Below are 19469 nucleotides of genomic sequence, written 5' to 3'. Positions count from 1 at the left end.
TTAAGAGAGAACCAGGCGATTTTCCTACCTATCATATCCACAACATTTGCTGTGTTCTACAGAATAAGGAACTTAATAGCCGTGCTTCGTAGATTATGAAAAACTGTTTGATAGTCTCGTAGTAGATAACTTTGGAAAATACTAGAAGCATATGGGATGCCTATAAAACTAATCGAACTTACTAAAGCCCTTCACTTAAGTAGTCAATGCCGAATCAAAATTAACAATGTTGTCACAGATTGGTTTAAGGTCATCACCGGAGTTCGCCAAGGTTGTGTCCTTTCACGGTTGCTTTTTATAATCCTTATGGACTTCATCGTAAAGAAGTCTATTCCACTAGATCAAGTAATATCCATCTCCCCTTCCCAAAAACTCTGCGACCTAGAATATGCCGATGATGCAGTTATAATTGACGATTCAGTCGGGAGTCTTCAGGTCACTGTAGAAAAGCAAAATAAATACTCCGCATGCATGGGTTTAAAAATCAATATTGCAAAAACCCATGTACTGTGTAATACTTCGTGCCTTGATGCTCAAAATGCTCTGACTCTGTCAAACCAAACCATCGAAAGGGTCGAGTTTCAAATATCTGGGAGTATTAAGTTGCAGAAAATGGCAGCTTTCGAAAAGAACTGTTCACATTCAACAGTATGAAGGCTGTCGGCTGATATTAACTCAGCGAAAACCAAAAGCCGCCTATATAACGCCTGCATAACACCTATTCTCCTCTATGGATGCGAATTGTGATACCCCACTAAGGGCCCAAAACAACAAATTTCTGAGTTTTGAGAATAGACGCCTCAGAAGAATCTTAGGTGTGCAGTGGTTTGACTTTGTAAGGAATGAAGTAATAAAATAACGGACGCAGCAAATTCCGTTGACGATACAGTTGGCTAGGCCATATACTGCGGATGCCTCCTGAGAGCCTTAATCACGCTTGCCTACTTTACAAGGCATCAGGTTCTTGACGTCCTGGACGTCCACTGCTGACCGTTCTTCGTCAGTTTATGTCAGAACTTCGGGGCGAGAACCTGACTTGGGAGGACGCAAAGTAGTTGGTAGCGGATAGAAATGCATGGAGGTTCTTTGTGGATACCATATGCTCCAACTAGGGAGCGGACATGGAATGGGCTTCCTGACCTGTTGGGGAACCAATAAAAACTATTCGATTATTTCAAGCCATAACAGGGTTAGCAACATCGGTCCGAACTATTCGATTGTTTCAATCAATCGAATATGCGCATCACTAATTTGGTCGAAATCTATGACTGTCTATGACATTTGACAACTGTCAATTGTGTATTGTGTCTACTATTGTGTGTCAAATAATGTGCCATGTGTTCCCCGTAATCTTTTCAAAACATTTTATACTTTTGAGTATTTTAGTAAACAAAAAAAATGTCTGTTAAAATACATCTCGGTTTCGAAGATGAAAATATTTCAGAAGAATATAAAAACGACGTGTCGTACGTAACTAACAAACTTGGAGGTTTACCAGTATGTATTCTGACAATATTTTTTAAAAATAATTTATTATTGGTTTATAACGGGTATAATTTATTTATTCTCCTTTACTTATTCGTGTTTTATTTGGCCCCGAGTATTGGGCTCATGTTGTGCGCTATTTTAATTGATAAAGCATTATAACCTATACCATAAGACACAAATCCGTCTAACATTGACTGTTTGTAGGACTGGCCTCCATTGCCCGATATTGAGTTGGATTCCAAGTGCGAAGTTTGTTTGTTACCGAGGCCTCTAGTTGTGCAGTGCTACGCCCCCCTCCCCAACTCTCCTTACCACAGAACTCTTTATATATACGCGTGCATCAAACCCAGTTGTTGGAATAACTCAAACAGGTATTATAATTTCAATTAAATAAGTAGGTACCTAATTTTCGTAAAAAGGCCAATTCTAATTAATTACTTTTTCATGTACATGTTTTATACATGACTTAAGTTTCGAAGATTTGCTGATGAATGTCGATTAATCGAATGTGTTAGTTTTTGAAAGAATCCCGGTTCCGATTCCATCCAAGTATGGAAGCGAAGTATGGACTATGAAAAACAGGGATGAAAGTAGGCTGAATGCTGTTGAATTGCAATCTCAATGTATGGTAAAACTATGTACGATAGATGCACAAATGTCTAGATCCATACATTATGTAAGGCTGAGATAAGCATTATTGACAAAATCAAGAAAGGATATCTCCCTTGTTTGGACATGTAGAGCGAATGGACAGCGAAAAAACGGCCAAAAATATTTACGATGCGAACGTTGATGGATGTAGAAATGGAGGAAGACCGAGAAAGACATGATATGACCAAATCCAACAAATATTTGAAGATGGACATGTCTAAAGTCGAAATAATCGGCGTGTGTATTCTCATGCGAGAAGATGTATGTATGTAGAGAAAGCGAAAACTGTAAAGCCAATTATTTATTATTTCAGAAATCTAATCCGGTACCACGAATGTGAGATTTTTAAGCCATTATTCTTCGCAAAACACAAATTTCAAAAAAATATTTGACATTCTCAAACCATATGGGACGGTCGATGTCTCGCAGGACACCTGCTGGCACAGTGTAGATCCTATCTATGTAGTGGTCTCAAATAGACTAATCGTCTTGAAGTAATTATTAATAAACTGAGATATTTAACCTATGTGTTCAAACGGTTAAGTATTTACACCCAGCTAAATACTATTAAAATGGTATATTATGCACTTGCTTCACAAAAATCGGACTTTTCCCTCTTTCCAATTGTTCCAAGAAGCTAAACTTTTGGAAATAAGACAAATATATAGTTTTCAATGTTTGAAATATACAGGGTTTAATGAACAACCTGTATATTTAAGAACCAAAATGTATTATACAAGTAATTCAAATAGATCAAGTCAAAGAAGGAATTGTGTGCTAGAAATACCACATTGTAAAACGAGGCTAGTGCAGAGACATGCATATTTTATAGGCCCAAAAATATTTAATCCTTTTTTTTACTGATAATATTTCATTGATCCCAAACTTTCGAAATGTTCCTTCTTTTAAAAAACACACACTCTCCTGGATTCAAACTAAAAATATTAACTCTTTTTTTACTATGATATATTTTGTCGCCCTTTAACAATAAGGAATATTTTTATATATTTTTTATATCCTTTTTTAATTACTATAAAATAAAAAAGTACCTTATAATCTTTTACAGAATATATTCTTTTCCCTTATATTACACAAAAATATTATACCTGTCTATTATAGGAACAAAAATTCATAAACATTTCTTGTATACCCACGAACAGGCCATGCCTTTGTGGGGTTTTTTGTTTACTATTTTTACTGCTAATATGTATTTCAATAATATGTATTTCATTGCTATGTAAATATCCTTTATTTTTTTAATGCTCTGTTTTACCTCTTTATAAATTTAAAAATACAGGCTATGATGAATATCACTAAAATATATGAATTTTTGTTTCTTTTGTATATTATTTTTACAGTGGTATCTCTACAATAATAACGATATATGATTTTTATAATTTATATTTTGTAATAATGTAAAGCCAATCAATATTATCGTTATTAAAATTTCATAGTTAAAATTGGCTACCAATAATATATTCTTACAGTTGGAGCTGTTTTCGCAGTCAGTATATTGACAAACATTATGATAAAAAAGTAAATTCTCCTAACGGGACTGAAAATATAGAAGGCACCAAGGTGTTGGATCCATGGTGTTCTGGAGCGGACGAGTGGGGAGACGATGCTGACATAACCGAACCTGCAACGGATCCCTTTTCTATCAAATCAATTGATAACCAACTGCTTAGTTGTGCTGAAAGGTAGTTGTATGTATTTGTTCTTGCATTCTGTCACATTACTATGAAAGGTTTAAAACGAATATATGTATAATTATATGTATATGCAGTAGCATAGTGATGAAATCTACAAAATCTTGCGTTCTTAGTTCGCTCTTAATATATGGGTAAACCTAAATATTTTGATTTAAGGCCATTTCGAATTACCTAAGTCCATAATTAACTGCGATAGAAAATGGGAATCAAACAATCAAAAGTAAACAATTGTTTCCACATAAATATGTAAAAGCAGTCAGTAGTGTTAGCGAGGGAAGAAATAAGATAAGGGAAAAATTACTCAGTTTCATTCACCACCAATTTTCAGATCTCTTTAGAATCTTTTTTCACTATCATTTTTCCCATTTTAATTTATGTTTGATTTAGTATTTTTGTAAAATATTTTTGACATAAAATGTGTAAGCAAAAGATATAAAATACCATTAGCAAAAAACAAAAACATTTGACTATGGCTTGGATTCAAAATTATAACTTAATTAATATTAGTTAATAACAATTTTCAATTATATTTCAGAATGTCGGATGACAGTGAAGATGATACATCTGATATGGAACAGATGGAATCATTCGTTGAGAAAATGACAATATCAAACGATTCATCTCGAGGTTAGTAACCAGTCCCAACAGAGGCACTAGAGTTTTGATTTCAAGTGTGCAATTTAAATCCCTGCATGAATATGTACATTCTTCAACTCAACATAAATACATATCGTCAGCCTAACTTGTAAAACTCATAAATCCTGAACATTTTTTTTTTTAAGGAAGAGTAAAAACAGTTTTTAATTCTGTAGCAAAGTGAGAAAGTTCAGTGGTATTTTTAGTTTGTTGATAGAGACTATCAAACTGAGCTAAAAATATATATTTTTTGTATCGTATTATCATAGCTATGATTTAAAGTTTTGTAATTTTGAAATTATTCCACCCGTGATGTTAACTAGTCATCGGTGAGTTGTCCTGACTGATGAGTTGGCTTCCCCGAAACGGAAAAACTATCACAACGCATAACAACGCTCTAGTTTGTTGATTGATTTGAAAGAACTTGTGACATAGTTCATATTTATCAAAAAACATTTTATATGATATATTATTAAACAATGTTTTGAGTATGTCCAAATGTTTGCAGACTGGCTGGATTTCCTCCCTCCATATTCCCTTTTAAAAAAGGTTTTTTCTCTCTGTTGCGACAAATTTAAATATATATTTTTTTCAAAAGTTTTTCATACATTTTCGAGAAACTTCGCCATACAATTAAATGCTCTAATTTTTTTGGAAACATTTGTTTAAATCCAATTTTCCGTAGCACTGAACATCCTTATTGTAGCAAAGTGTTTTTTTCAATGTAAAAAAAAAAACTCCACACTGTACGGATATATTGGGAACTTTAAGCTCAGTGATTATTATTTTTTTACTAATCGACTATTAAACTAAACTAATATAATTTTTTTAAGTATCGTATTATCAACCCTTTGATTTTTTAAGTTTTATATTTTATAAATTACTTCACGTGTGATATCTCAAGTTCTTTTCCCCTTCTTCTCGATGAGTTCTGCTGATTCGTCAGTTGGCTTGCCGGAAACCTATCACCTATCACAATTATCTTATCATTGGTTGATTTGGAAGAACTAGTGCATCATGTAAAGTAGTTTGTTTTTATTCTTACGATTTTTTTCATACATTTTCAAGGAACTTTGCTGTACTAATGAATGCTCTAATTTTTACAGCACGTAAGTATACTTTTTTTATATCCTAACCCCCGTAGGGCTGAACTTCTTAACACATTGTAGTCGGGCGCTTCGAACAATAGACTCTAGCCTATAGCGGGTGTTTTTCGCGATTAGCGCAAAAATATATCGCTTTCTTAAAATTGACACAATTTCTAAACCAAATAATATTTTCGATCGAAATTCTCAAAGAAATCATATTTGACATTTGATCATCAAAAATAAATAAATTTAGGTAAAAAGTGGTCAATAATTGGTTTTACTTTGCATAATCGGTCGGAACTATCTATGATTTCTTCATTGTTAGAAAAATGCCACGCTTTCCATATCTGCCGAAACCGGTCTCTGGACATCGTTTTAGCAAAATAAGGAGTTTCGGTTGTTGGTTCAGTAGACCAGTACTCGTCCCTTATATCCTTTCGAACTTGTCCCATCAAAATAATCAGCCCCAAAAACTTTTTCATTTCTTTCAAAGTAATATTTTTCCACTTTCCCGATTTTTTATATAATTTGTAATTATGTGAGTTTTGGTGGTAATATCTATTAGATTCGTTTATAAAATATTCAAACAAATCATCACCGATAAATAACTCTATCGCATCACTTACAGTTTGAGGACAATGGACATTTGAATTCAAACCGCGGCGGCCTAAAAACGATTCCAGAACTGGAGGATTATCAAACGATGACCACTCGTCCACATCCTCATCTGAGCTCGTCTCCGAATCAGAATCACTTTCAATAGTGCGACGGTGAAACGTTCTAGGTCTTGGTATTTGTTCATCATCACTCGGTTCTTTGTCTGACAACTCTTCAATGTCATCATTCCATGAACAATTAGATAAATTGTCGGCATACACTTCATCGTCACTATCATTGGCTTGTAAAGACATTTTTGTAGGGGTAACGTCCTATACAATGCTCATATATTCAAATAAGAAAATAACAAACAGTAAACAAAACAGTGCGAGCGGTATGAAAAATAGTCCAATACGTGAAATGACTCAAACTAAACTGGAGATTGAGATCGCATAAAACTCTAGATTTCTGGCGACGCCTTTACAAGTGGCACACTAGCCAATCCGGACAAGGCATCTCAAATAACGTCGACAGACTGTCGCCTAGCACCCCAGGTAGCAAATCACCCTTCAAGGCATTTTATTTCACGCTGATAACAAACCCGTTTAATGCCGTTTCCCGCCAACAACCGACAGTCGACAAAAACGGCATTTGCCGTGTCCCGCGGTTGACCGACAGTCCGCGAAAAACGGCAAATGCCGTGTCCCGACGACAATGTGTTAATTGATGCTTTATATTTTTAAAATTAGTAAAGAACATGTCATCGAAAGTATTATCCATCGCTAGCAACTCCCATCTTTCTGGCAGCATACAAATACTATCTCGAAAGAACGACTCATCTTTTGAGGTTATCCATGAATTGGGCCATTTTCTACCATGTTCATAAGAATGGAAGCACTGCTCAGCCAGGCCATGAGTCATCAATCGGAACAAGTGGTAATCGGAAGGAGCAATGTCCGGTGAATACGGCGAATGGGGTCGAGCATTATCATGTTGCAAAGTTAATTTGTTATGTCTCTCCTCGTTCTGCAGCCGTTTTTCCTCAGTGCTCAGCTCAAACGCATTAGTTGTAGCCGATATCGATCTTGTTTGAGGAGCTCATAATGCACTACACCCAGCTGATCATGGTGCAGAGCAGAGATGATGATGATGGTGTTCGGTGATGTTCCGACAGAGCATGGTCACCGTAAGTCTCCACAAGAATTTTATATGCTTTAGCTGTGGATTTTAAAAAAAAGTAACGCAGTAAAATTACCCGCAAACTTTTTTGTCTTGAAATTCAACATGTTTAACACTAACAAATTACATTAGGAATGAAGAACATTTTAGAGAAGGGAATATAGAAGTGTAGACACGTTTAACACTATGGTTGTCATTTACACTTCGGCTGAATAACATATTTTTATTTTATTTATTAAAAGAAAACCATTATAACAAAAATTAAATATTTATAAATAAACCAAAGTTATAGGCCGATTATAGTTTTCTATACATAACTAAATACAATGTCAAAAAAAGAAGAAAAGCATACCTTTTAAAAGCCACTCCGCATCATTCCACGCGAAAAAAATAAATAAAATACTACAATTATAATGAAATAATAAAAAAAAAGAAAAAGTTTTTTATTTACTCGGACTTAAAAAGCCTTTTGCCGTCGGATCCATACGGAGTAACCCCAGATCAGCCTTCCCTCCTTTCTTCTTTCAAACAAGAGAAAATAATTACAATATTAAAGTGTACAAAAAAATATATAGGTAGGTACAGTTAGATTAAATTATAATGATTATTTTCAATTAGGGTTCTAACATTTTCTTTAAATTTGTTTAAAGTGAGGAAATATATATCGAACAGTAAAAAACGTGTTATAATTATTTAGAATTCTGGGAAAAGATGCATTCTTATTATTATTCGTGCTTAAAATATCAACATGAAACAATTGTTGCAGCCGAGTTGTACGTTGAGGGATACGATATACTGTCATTTCAAGCCTAACGGTGCAGCGTCATGATGAAGTTGGTTGTAGTATTTCCCAATGTAAATGTATTCTCTTTTTTTGGAGAGTTACAGTGATAAAATTTACTAGATGCGTAAAAGTAGTTATGTTTAGAATTTTACAAAAACTTGTACTTTTTATGAAATTTATGAAAAAAAAAAAAAAAAAATATGCTAAGATAAAACACCATCTGTTGGTAAACAGCGAGAATTTCTTTAAGTGACTAATTACAAGTTTTACTTACATAGATAAGTCTTAACAGAAAATGACAAAATATAATTTTTTACCTTTTGTGGATTTACAAGTTTTACAAATTAGGGCGATGATATATTATGTACGGACATAAATACATCTTTAAGCTAGACACGGGCTGTACGGTACCTAAAGAACTAAAATGTACACAACTGATTAAAATTATGTTTATGACAATTTAAATAAATATTTTTTTAAATATAAATTTGTTGAACTTAACAATATATTTATAAAACATATCGTCGGTCGGCGTGCATTACCGCAAATCTACTTAATCAACTTTTTACAGGAGACAGAAAAAACTGTTCTTAAAATTTAATCTAACACATTATTCACTCCGATCCACGGTACTGTTCTTCTTTGGAAAGCTCGCCTAATATTGGTCCCACGCACATCATATGATTAGGGAATATCCAACAAGAGTTATAGATCCCCCAATATGAAAATGGCATTTTTGTCAAAATTGTAGGTTGGCGGTAATGCTCACCGACCGATGATATCTTTATTTTCTGATAATAAATTTAGTTTACTGCTTGAAATAATTAAAATTCGATTAGTTTGATCTGACCAAAAGTGTACTAGTATAGGATAATACCTTTATTATATATATTTTTTAATGTCTTTTGTTTATGCATTCCAATTTTAAGAATGTTAGCCTTAAAATTTTTGATTTAGCTAAGTGACCATTACAATGCTTGTGATTTTCTTTCTGTCATCAGCATAAATATAAGTAAAATGCGGAGATTATTTTAATTCAGTTCTGTTTTAAAATGGTTTCACCAACACAATGTATAAACTTTATGATAAATTAAATTTACAGAAAAGGGTGGCCCATGTAAAAAAGTAATTCCCGGAGCTTCAGCAGAAATAGATGGTAACGAATCGGAAGTGACCGCTGATTTACCCGAATTCCCGATTAACAACATCATCACTCTAATGACGCAGGTACAATAAATTTATAATAAGTTCTCCCTGTTTCCTGACAGGTGGTGTTGGTGTTATCGAGTATTTGCGGGGAATTTTACTGCATTACTTTTTTTAAAATCTGCAGCTGAAGTACATAGAATTCTTGTGGAGACTTATGGGAACCATGCTCTGTCTGAAACAATATGCAGAGATTGATTTCAACGCTTGAAAAAAATTGATTTTGATGTTGAAGATAAAGAACGCTCTAGCGCATTAAAAAAGTTTGAAGATGAAGAATTGGAAGCAATACTTGATGAAGACTCATGTCAGATGCAAAATGAGCTTGCTGAATCATTAAGAGTTATTTATTAATTTACAATTTTCCTGTTTATATTTTCGTACATGTATCACTATATTGAAACAAATAAATCCCACATAAGCATGGCCTGTATGTGGGTAGTTAATAGGTAGTTGATCACACGACAGTTGCAAAATGTTTAAAGCATTAGGAATGATTCAAACGGAAAGAAATTGGGTGCCGTACGAATTGAAGCCGAGAGACGTCGAATAAAAACAGCGAGAATTTATTCAAATACCCAATATATTTACAAATTATTTCATTATTGTTGTTTAAAAAAAATCATTGTCTATACCCAAAATATCCTTTATTAATCCAATTTACATAATTTGTGTTTGAAGTTCTAACATTATGGCTTTAAGTTTTAAGTTATTACAATTTTTAAAACCCCTTTTTTTTAAATTTAAGCCAATCAACAGGCTTAAGTGAGCCCTAATAGATTGACATTAATGAGTAATACTTAATCTAAACATTCTTAAAATCTACTTAAATTAACAAAGTGTATGTATATAGCATAATCTAGGTGGAAATGGCAAGTGTGACATCGGGAATCAGGAGAGACAACACCGCTCACTTCTTAAATGCCTGCCCTCGCTGTAGGAACACATCGACAGTACCATTTAGTGAGATTTCGTTCACTGTTCTGAGGATCCTAGGCAGAGGGGAAAAGAATCCGATGTTAAACCAGCCAAAATCCTTCTGAATTCTAAGCTAAAGATGTGAAAGTACTCTAGACGATCATAATAGTTGATTATGAAAGTATTTGATCCGATTCTAAATATTAACGATTTTAAAAATTTACATTGCACCGTTCAATCCGCATTATATGAATATTATAATTAGGAGACCGTATTATAGAATTATTAATATCAGAAGAAAATTCAGTCATTAATGGGGGAAAAACATGCATTCATTACATTTATTTTAGGTACCAGAGCTACCTGTTGCTGTAAGAAGTGGTGTCATTCAGTTTGTTGCCAAATTCATTGCAGTGGAAGAAGAGTATTTGGATGAAAAATCAGATCATGTGAAAATGTTATTGGATCAATACGAGAAGGAAAATGTTAATGGTAAATTAATTACATAAATGCATTACAGAGGCAGAGTGTGGAATTGTTTTCTTTATCTTTAAGAAATGTAATATGTTAATGTATTTTTAAAAAAAATATTGCTTGATTATCAATCCAGAAAGATTTATTATAAAAATTAGCAAAAACTATGCTTTAAATAAGATTTTGATAATATTAAATTGATTTCTTTCAGGCTTATATTATTTTAACTAAGGTATAAATTTAAAAAAATCCATATTGCAAACACACGCAGAGTTCAGTTGTATATTGAAGTTCATAAATATTTATTTTTTTCTTCTTTGTTGTTTACTTATTGTGTATAGTTTTATTTTGCAGAACTGAAAATATTTAAAAGTAAAGGAAAAGAACCAAAGAGTTCTGATGTAGAGGAATACGAAAAAGCAATTCCGCTTCATGGAAATGAGCTCTTTCACAATTTTTTAACCAGAGTACAAATGAACCCAAAACAAATATTAAGGTAAACCAAAATAATAACTTAAAAACTAACCGTTTGGTAAACTAAAAAAATTGTCAGTAAACTAAATACTTGTATGTATATTATGTTTTTGTACTATGCATGAATAGTTGGTGCCGATGATAATTATTAATGAAAGCAATTTTTTTTATAGATATTCTTTGGGCGGTCAAGCACTTCTTATGGCTCGAGTTCCCACCAGTTTGAACTCTGTCACATGCTCCTATTGTGGAAGTGAAAAAATATTTGAGCTTCAAATACTTCCGACTATAATTCCTTCTTTAAAAATTATGGATTCTTGCGCAACTCATTTAGAGTTTGGGACTGTTCTTATTTACACTTGTAAGAAGAGTTGCTGGAAAAGTGATACTAAAATACTCTCAGAAACTGTATTGGTCCAGTCTGAACCGACATAGCTGGAGCTATTTCTGCAACATAAACTATGTATATATGCATATGAAATAAAAACATTGTTTTCACTTTTTTTATTTTCCTTTTTATAACACAATGACCGTATGTTAAACATTTGAAGAAAACAAAAGTTTCTCACTGGCCATTGCTGTTGGAGGTTTTTTTTTTGTCTATTTTTCAAAAATATTTACATAATTAAGTCCTGCTGAGTTGTATACATACAACTCGTCAGCAGGTTCTTACAAATTGCTTAGATTATTCATACTTAACCTACATTAATAATAGTTTTACTTGAAAAACATTACATAATATACCATATTTTATTACATTATTAAAAGTTGAAAACTATCACTAATATAAATAACTTATTTCCATTAACCATTATTTGAGCATACGTCTCACTCCTGTATTTAGCTCTGTATTTTTAATATTGTTTGGCAACATGTTAAATGTTTTAGGTACACTGTATTGCTTTTGCCATATTTATTGCAATATCTAGGAACAGCTAGCCCTTCCATACTAGTAAACCTGTTGTTGTAATCATGTACCAACTTGTGTTTGTACTCATAGTGCGACGCATGTTGACAAATCAAGTTGTATCAAAGTAAAGCCATAACAGATAATTTATTTACAGATTTATACATTAATGATATTGAAATATTGTGTCTCTTGCGGTATTCATCTTTATGTAGTAGCGTGGAGGTATGGATCTTCAAACATAGGCAGAATGGCGAATGTTAAAAAGTGTGGTAAAGTGGCCACTTAAACCAGCCAATGACGGGTAATAACCCCTGTTAATGCCTAGACTTCCATATTCGAATCTCAAAAATGGTTTTCTTCCCTGTTACAACTAATGGTATACCAATGTTAATAAAATACTAATGATGGTTCAAGATTTCTTCCCGGATTACCGGATAAATTACAGGAATTACAACGAACATTTTTCAATGAAAAACCGGGGTTACGAGAAACTTAAAAAATGTTGATTGGGGGATATATTTGAATGAGAATGTACGGGAATAAATGGGATGGCGTAAACAAAACAACGTAAAAAGCCGAAAAACGTAAAATTGAGGAATGTAAAAACAAGTTTTTACTGTACATAATACATAAACATGTCAAAGGTGCACATCTGTTATAACTTTGTATAGAATCAGTAGATATGCTGAGTAATGCCGCATAATAAAAATAAAACGCAACATTGGAAAAAATATTTATTTTACTTTTCATAAATGTTACATGTATTTATGTAGAAATAAAATTTTAAGCAATTTAATTTAACGGACATAAAAACATGAGATGGTACTAGGTATCAGGCGCTAAATAGAACATATACACATGAACTTTAAATTAATATTACAACATAAAAAGCTATTTTAATTTTCCTATGTATTTTTTATTGTTAATTATTATGGCTTGACAAGGGCACAGCCTAAAAAGCCTCAATAAGTTCATTATTATTTAAACGAGTGTAATTTTGAATGAATAAATAAATATCAGATCTACAAATGTAAATTGCATATATATCACTTTTAAAAATCAAATAGAAAAGTGTGTGTCTCACATAATAAAATACAAAAGATATAAAAATATTAAAAACAAATTATTCAAACATCGGTAAGTCAAATGTTATCTAGCCCACAGGGTTGGGTTCATTTCCCATAAAAAGTCATATTAAATACTTATTTCAAGAGTATTTTTTTTTTATATACTATTTTATCTTTTCCTGTCCTCGATGTAGCGTACCTGGCACTCTCCCCTGGTTTGAGCATTTGTGATTTTCAAACACACCATCCGCATTGTTGATCACTGCTGCTGATATAATTTTCAACGTATCAACAAAAAAATGGTATTTGCTGATTTGAACAAGATAGGCCTCTTTTCTCGAAGTTGCACCATTTGTTATATATAAATCAAAACTAGTCAGTCAGCTCTGTTGCACCCTGTACTAAGATGATCTTAAGAAAAAAATATAACTAGTAATAGTACTATTTTAAAACTAGTATACACATCAAAAGTGACTGTTTAAACGACAAGATATTCACAATTATAATTGAAGAACTTATTAAGTTTATCTGATTTCAGTTTAGATGAAATCAAAATAATTATTGTACATCAATTTTAGTTTTGGCTGCTTATACGTAGCATCTTTGGGATGAGATTCATGATTTTAGAGTTCAGTATGTCTTTCTAGAATCCGATTTTCTATTTCCAAGTGCAATTTCTCCACCTTTCGCATGTGCTTCTTAATGGTATCTTCCATCTGCAATTCGCCATCGGTTTTTGAGCCAGCTTCAGCAATCTATAAAATGAATACAATAATAGTTTTATACAGAGATAAACACTACCGTTACATTGACTTTTCTTTCTCTGCACATTCAAGTATTAGTAGAAAGAAATACATAACATTAGACGTATAATAGTGTAATACTGACCTTCATATTAAGTTTGTCCAAATTAGCTGCGCGTTCAGCCTGCAAGTGTCGCAGCTTCAATAACCTGGCCTCGTAGTGTTGTAGTTCCACCTACAAATTTCCATCATTTTTACCAAGTATACAATATCAAAATTTGTGTAATACATTTAATTAATAATTGTAGGCTGAGAAAGATATTGAAAGAATAGAGAGTGCCGGGAACAGGGTGAGCGGGGCACTGAAATCTACTTAGGGAAACAAATGTTTGTCGCAGGAGGCCAAACTAGCAGTTCACAATAATGGCGTTCTGGTACCGACTCTAATGTATGGGAGTGAAGTATGGAATTGGAAAAATAATCATACCTACTTTAGGTTGAATGCTGTCGAAATGCGATCTTTCAGGCGAATGTGTGGTAAAACAGTGTATGATAGGTGCACAAATGTCGAAATCTATGAACTATGTAAGTAAGGCTGAGACAAGCATTATTGACGAAATCAAAAAAGGGGTGCTGCGTTGGTTTGATCATGTAGAGCGAAAGAACGGCTAAAAGGATCTATGATTCGAAAGTTGATGGATGCATAAAACCGAGAAAAACATGGCACGATCAAGTCCAACAAATATTTGAAGATGAATATGATAAAAGTTGGAATAATCGGCGTGCATAAATGTGGAGGAAGCGAGGTCTGTATGCTAAAACAGAGTGATATGGTGTTCTATCCTCTGCCTACCTCTGCATGAAACGGCATGATGGTTTGTTTGTAATTAATAATACTAAAAATGCGATGGTTTGTTTCTCAAATAGGTGCTCCATTTCTCAAAACAAAGGCATCCAAAGAAAATTGTGAATTAAACCTCAATGTTCATCATCATCATTCCCTTTCGGCAACTAATGGTACATAGGACACTGCATTGGTGCACCAATCGCAGTGTATCTTGATCATTTTTGTTACATGAAGGTAGGATGATGATCAGACTTACGCTTCAGGCGCCAGTCCAAGGACTATGAAATATTCTAGTGTGAAAACACCCTTTTAAATAAATATTTCATATCAACCATGTCGGGAATCAAAACCGAGACCTCTTGCATGGTAGGCAGACGCGCTGACCATTACACCACGAGGCCGGCAATGTTACAATCAGAAAATAGGAGTTAAGTACTAGGCTGTAAATAATATTATATAAGGTAGAATATTATAATTATTACCCTAAGAGATTCTAATTCCTGGGGAGTAAAGCTTCCTTGCAAAGCCACATGCCATAATGCTTGTACTTTGGGCTCTACAAAGTCCCTGCTGTTGGGTCCTGCAAGTGAGAAGAAATTGAGAATATACGCTTGATATATTTAAGTATGCCCTGATCTTAAAGTAATAATCTAATAGTCGTCCCATATGGAGAAAAACCATTGTATGATTATTGACCACAAAGTTAGCTACAGATTACAGCAATACAACGAGCCGTAGGTACTTGGGTTGAAATTTTCAAGGGCTAACTGAAACCGCCCATTACACGTTTGTTATTAAACTAAAAACCAAACGAAAACCGAACCAAAAATTTGAAACGCTTTTGTTCTATGCAATAGAGCTTAAGGACTCCTCAAGAGGATTATTACTCTGAGGCCCTGATAGTGGTGAAAGAAAAATACTGAAATGAATCATTTCACTTTTGTGGAATGTTGTACACACATTTATATATTATGTAAAAAGGCTTACATAGCTGATGCTTCGCTGGGTTAAATATACCTCATACATACCTTAAACATTCTCAGATTTGTAAGCTGCATTATTGGATGCAAAATTTTGGCGTTTATATCAAAACCCGTTTTGTTATGATGTGCATAAGATCAAAAGAATTATATCACACAAAATTGGACTTATTTTTAGGAATCGTAAAAAAGAATTCATTTAAATCAGATGACAATACATCTACATGAGAATAAGAATATTAAATATAAAATAAAATTTTAATATAAAAAATTAAATAAAAAGTGAAATATTGATTAAAAAATTACAAGTATATACACAATAAATTATTCTACATGAAAAAATATTATATCGTTCAAATAAGATCAGAATAAACTGGTCAATTCTGACAGTCAATATACGAATAGAGATATCCATAAACATAGGAAACTAATATTAACCATGAAAAAATATATATTAAGCCAATCCTTAGGGTACATTTTGACAATGTCTTTACGCATCAAAATAGCTGTGACAAAGTTAACAAGTGAGCAGAAAACATAATACTAGTATAAATATACGACAACAAAGAGTAACTAAATTGAATTCATTTTGAACCTTTAGCAGCCAATCTATAGAGCTGGTCATACCCATCCCTCAGTTCTCGGTGTTTTTCCCTCAGTAGATTGGCTTTGTGCAAGTAATCTTTGTTAATATTGTTGTCTTCTCGGTCATCAATTACATTAAAAAGATCCATCTCTTCATTATCCATTGCATCTGTCAGAGAATACTTATAATTAGATAATGTATTATATTATGTAGACATAGTGGTGAGAGTGAAGGTTATACCCATAATGTTTGCATTTAATGCCCTGACGAAGAGATGGGTTAGGTATTTTCTATTTCAATTTCTTTTTTACAAAGGATTCATAGAATCTCCTGCAAATGTTAATCAATTTTATCAAATACTGAAAAATATAAATCCATTATTGGTAGAAATAGTCAAAAAATGGAAGTATATTCGGATAAAGGTCCGCGGATTATTTTTCTGCCAAATTGTTTAATATGCTTCTACATAAAATTAAGTTTGTTGATACCAAACAATATTTCAAAAGAGAAATCAAAATCTAGCTGAAGAAAATTAGGATAGAAAAGATTAAAAAAAAGAATCCGGAATTCTGGCATGTGGGAATGTCAGCTTGAGGAGAAAGATACAAACCACATTTTTTTGTATCCCCAAAAAACTATTGTTATCCTGGATTCCTTTCAGACCTCTCCAATATTAACATTCCACTTCCTACCAATATCATAACTCCCTGTCCTCATTCAATAAAGCTGTATTTAAAATTTTGTGTAAATATCTTTTAATTAATGGTGCTGTAAATATGTTAAATATTATGTTATAATAAATGTGACTAACTAACTTGTATATAAATATTACTAACAAAAATGTGTAAATATGTAAATAAAAATGTACAATTCAAACTTGACACTGGCTAGAACACCCTGATAGTGAAGTGAAAAAGCCTTTTTTTTTAAAAGAAGAACAGGTTTCTCTAGTGATGAGGACTCTTTAAACTAATTTAGAATTTTAAAAAATTTGTATAATAAAAAAAATTGTACATATTTTATTAAATATTATTAATATGCATATTTAGTTACATCTATTTGTTTAATTTTATTTCTTGCTATGTCCATTGTTTTCTTGGTATTTCATCATACATATATGTTACGCATTAATTCTATGAAGTATAAGTTTGATTTAGTGTTATTGGGTAACTTACTGTCAATATTATCAGTCTTTGCCTCTTGGACGTCACCGAGAATGGAATAATATTGATCTATTTTGTTTTGATGATGGTAAAACTCTTCTTTTAGTGCTTGCAATTCTTCACTCGTGAATCCGGATATTTCCGCTTTAACCCATAGTTTATTCAACTTTTTGTCTTTAAATAGACTTTTGTTAATGTGATCCTCCACCGAACCATTAAAAGCCTAAAAATGAAATGTTCATATTTTACCTTTTTTACACAACAGGCCAGAATGCCCAATTACAATGGTAAATTACAGTATAGAACACCCAGACTTTTTCCTTCCCATTAAAGTCATACTTCATTTTTGTGTTCTCGCTGGGAATCGAATTCGGATAATATGAGAAAAAGGTAAAAGTCAGACTCCCATTAAAAAAAAAACGCAGTCACAAAATATTTTTTTATATAAGGCAGTAAAAATATTATGTTATGGAAAAACATTTAAAGAATAATTCAAGCTTAAGGCTTAAGACATTACCTATAGTATTTATTTTATTGGAAGTACCTCTTTTCTGTTAAATAGGCGCTATCAGGTTTTCAGTGCGTCTTTTCTGTTAGTGCCTATTTCAATATATGTTGGAATTTTCACTCTCACTAACAGAGAATCACACTCATAAGTTTCTCATCGTTATGAGACTCGGAATTTCAATACCAATCTTATTTCCCCGCAAATGGTTAGAACTTCTTTAGTACAAAAAAAATACTCCTACATAGGACAAAATCTATGGAAATATAATGCAAGAACCATGGAAATGTTACAAGAGCCACAAGTTGAAGTAGTTACTGAATGCTTTCCTTAGTGAAATTGACCGTAGAGTCTGAGATAATTGATAGACAGCCAACACGTGTTCTTGTTTAAATTGTAAATGTTTCTATTAATTGAATTATGGAGATGACTTAATCACCCTTTTCTAAAAATATGATTTTTAATTTATATTTTATTTGTTTTTTTTTATTAATGTTTTTATGTTTTTACTGTTTTAGAACGGTGTTATTTACCCTAGTTAGGAGAGTCAGAGCAACTACACATTCACATATAATTTTATGTGCAAGATATTATGATAAAAGTAAAAATAAATATAACATATTAAAAATACTCGCCTCATGTTCCTGAAGTTTCACTTTACTGTGAACATCCTCAAAATGTTCCAGTAAATCGTAAGAACTCATAATACCAATTAGCTTTTTACGAATATTATCTTCTTTGAGTCCATCCAAATCCCCACCTTCACTTTTGAACTTCTTGTGGGCAATTTCTTCCTTGTCCTGAATCTTCAAATCACTATACAGCGATTTAAGTTTAGGTTCTGTCAGTCTCTGAAAACCGGGTATCGAGTTTGTAAAAACATTATTTATACACATTAAGTAGGTGCGGAAAATTATAGCGGAAGATAATATTCGATTAACCGAGAAGAAAGCTAGTATTATACTTACGATTTGGGCTTTAGCCCATAGTAAATTTAATTTCGCCATTCGAAACGGCTTGTTGAGGGTCCTAAAATTAACAGGATTCTCAGAAGAGTCTCGGATATTCGCTTGGGCTGAATATTTGTTTTCTGCTAAAGTTAAAGACAGTATGGTACAAGTGAATATTGAAAAGAAAAAAGAAAATTTAATTATTTGTTGCATGATTGAAAATATTTTGGAACTGTGAATCTTTTGATTTATCTCGCGAATTCCCGGTCGCCGCTACGTGTAGTTTTAGTGTCAAATCTGACAGCTGAAATAACATTAAATCTGTGTTGCCAACCTCTATCATGCGAAAATCGATAGACACATATAATATGCTGTAGTCTGTGGTTGATACAGAAAATAAATCGGTAGATTCATCGTTCTTGGGCGGAGTTGGTGGGTGGAAGCACAACCCCCTCTACAGTGGTTTTGGTGGAAGGGGGGAATGTATCAACATTTCCCTACCTTTTTTACC

The 19469-nt window shown here is 32.7% G+C and overlaps 2 protein-coding genes across 2 annotated transcripts; one reads left to right on the top strand and one right to left on the bottom strand.

The window, feature by feature from the left end:
- Positions 1-1242: 1242 nt before the first annotated feature.
- trus (programmed cell death 2 like trus) lies at positions 1243-11705 on the top strand. The gene is made up of 8 exons (XM_088236002.1): positions 1243-1497; positions 1693-1859; positions 3627-3839; positions 4387-4478; positions 9238-9362; positions 10610-10751; positions 11088-11229; positions 11381-11705. The coding sequence occupies exons 1-8, from the start codon at positions 1399-1401 to the stop codon at positions 11640-11642; spliced, it is 1242 nt and encodes a 413-aa protein (XP_088092128.1). The 5' UTR covers positions 1243-1398; the 3' UTR covers positions 11643-11705.
- Positions 11706-12838: 1133 nt separating this feature from the next.
- Positions 12839-19239, bottom strand: LOC148275210 (alpha-2-macroglobulin receptor-associated protein). Its single transcript, XM_088236003.1, has 7 exons — positions 18977-19239; positions 18644-18859; positions 17516-17726; positions 16350-16508; positions 15257-15354; positions 14073-14162; positions 12839-13939 (listed from the first exon to the last, which is right to left on the bottom strand). Exons 1-7 carry the CDS (start codon positions 19169-19171, stop codon positions 13808-13810), a joined length of 1101 nt encoding a protein of 366 aa, XP_088092129.1. The 5' UTR covers positions 19172-19239; the 3' UTR covers positions 12839-13807.
- Between the last annotated feature and the right edge of the window lie 230 nt (positions 19240-19469).

This window comes from Micrasema longulum, unplaced genomic scaffold (assembly GCF_059751315.1).
Source record: "Micrasema longulum isolate JH-2025_06_02 unplaced genomic scaffold, ASM5975131v1 h1tg001491l, whole genome shotgun sequence".
In the NCBI taxonomy this organism is placed as follows: domain Eukaryota; kingdom Metazoa; phylum Arthropoda; class Insecta; order Trichoptera; family Brachycentridae; genus Micrasema; species Micrasema longulum.
Note: the sequence above shows the minus strand (reverse complement) of the source record. Positions and strands in the feature narration are given on the sequence as shown.

Excerpts from the sequence above, each read along its gene's own strand:
- LOC148275210 (XM_088236003.1), bottom strand. The coding sequence starts at position 19,171 with ATGCAACAAATAATTAAATTTTCTTTTTTCTTTTCAATATTCACTTGT. Across the intron at positions 17,727-18,643 it reads TGAAACTTCAGGAACATGAG|GCTTTTAATGGTTCGGTGGA; the intron begins GCGAGTATTTTT and ends TTTCATTTTTAG. Across the intron at positions 13,940-14,072 it reads TGGACAAACTTAATATGAAG|ATTGCTGAAGCTGGCTCAAA; the intron begins GTCAGTATTACA and ends TTCATTTTATAG.
- trus (XM_088236002.1), top strand. The coding sequence starts at position 1,399 with ATGTCTGTTAAAATACATCTCGGTTTCGAAGATGAAAATATTTCAGAA. Across the intron at positions 3,840-4,386 it reads CTGCTTAGTTGTGCTGAAAG|AATGTCGGATGACAGTGAAG; the intron begins GTAGTTGTATGT and ends ATTATATTTCAG. Across the intron at positions 4,479-9,237 it reads ATCAAACGATTCATCTCGAG|AAAAGGGTGGCCCATGTAAA; the intron begins GTTAGTAACCAG and ends TTAAATTTACAG.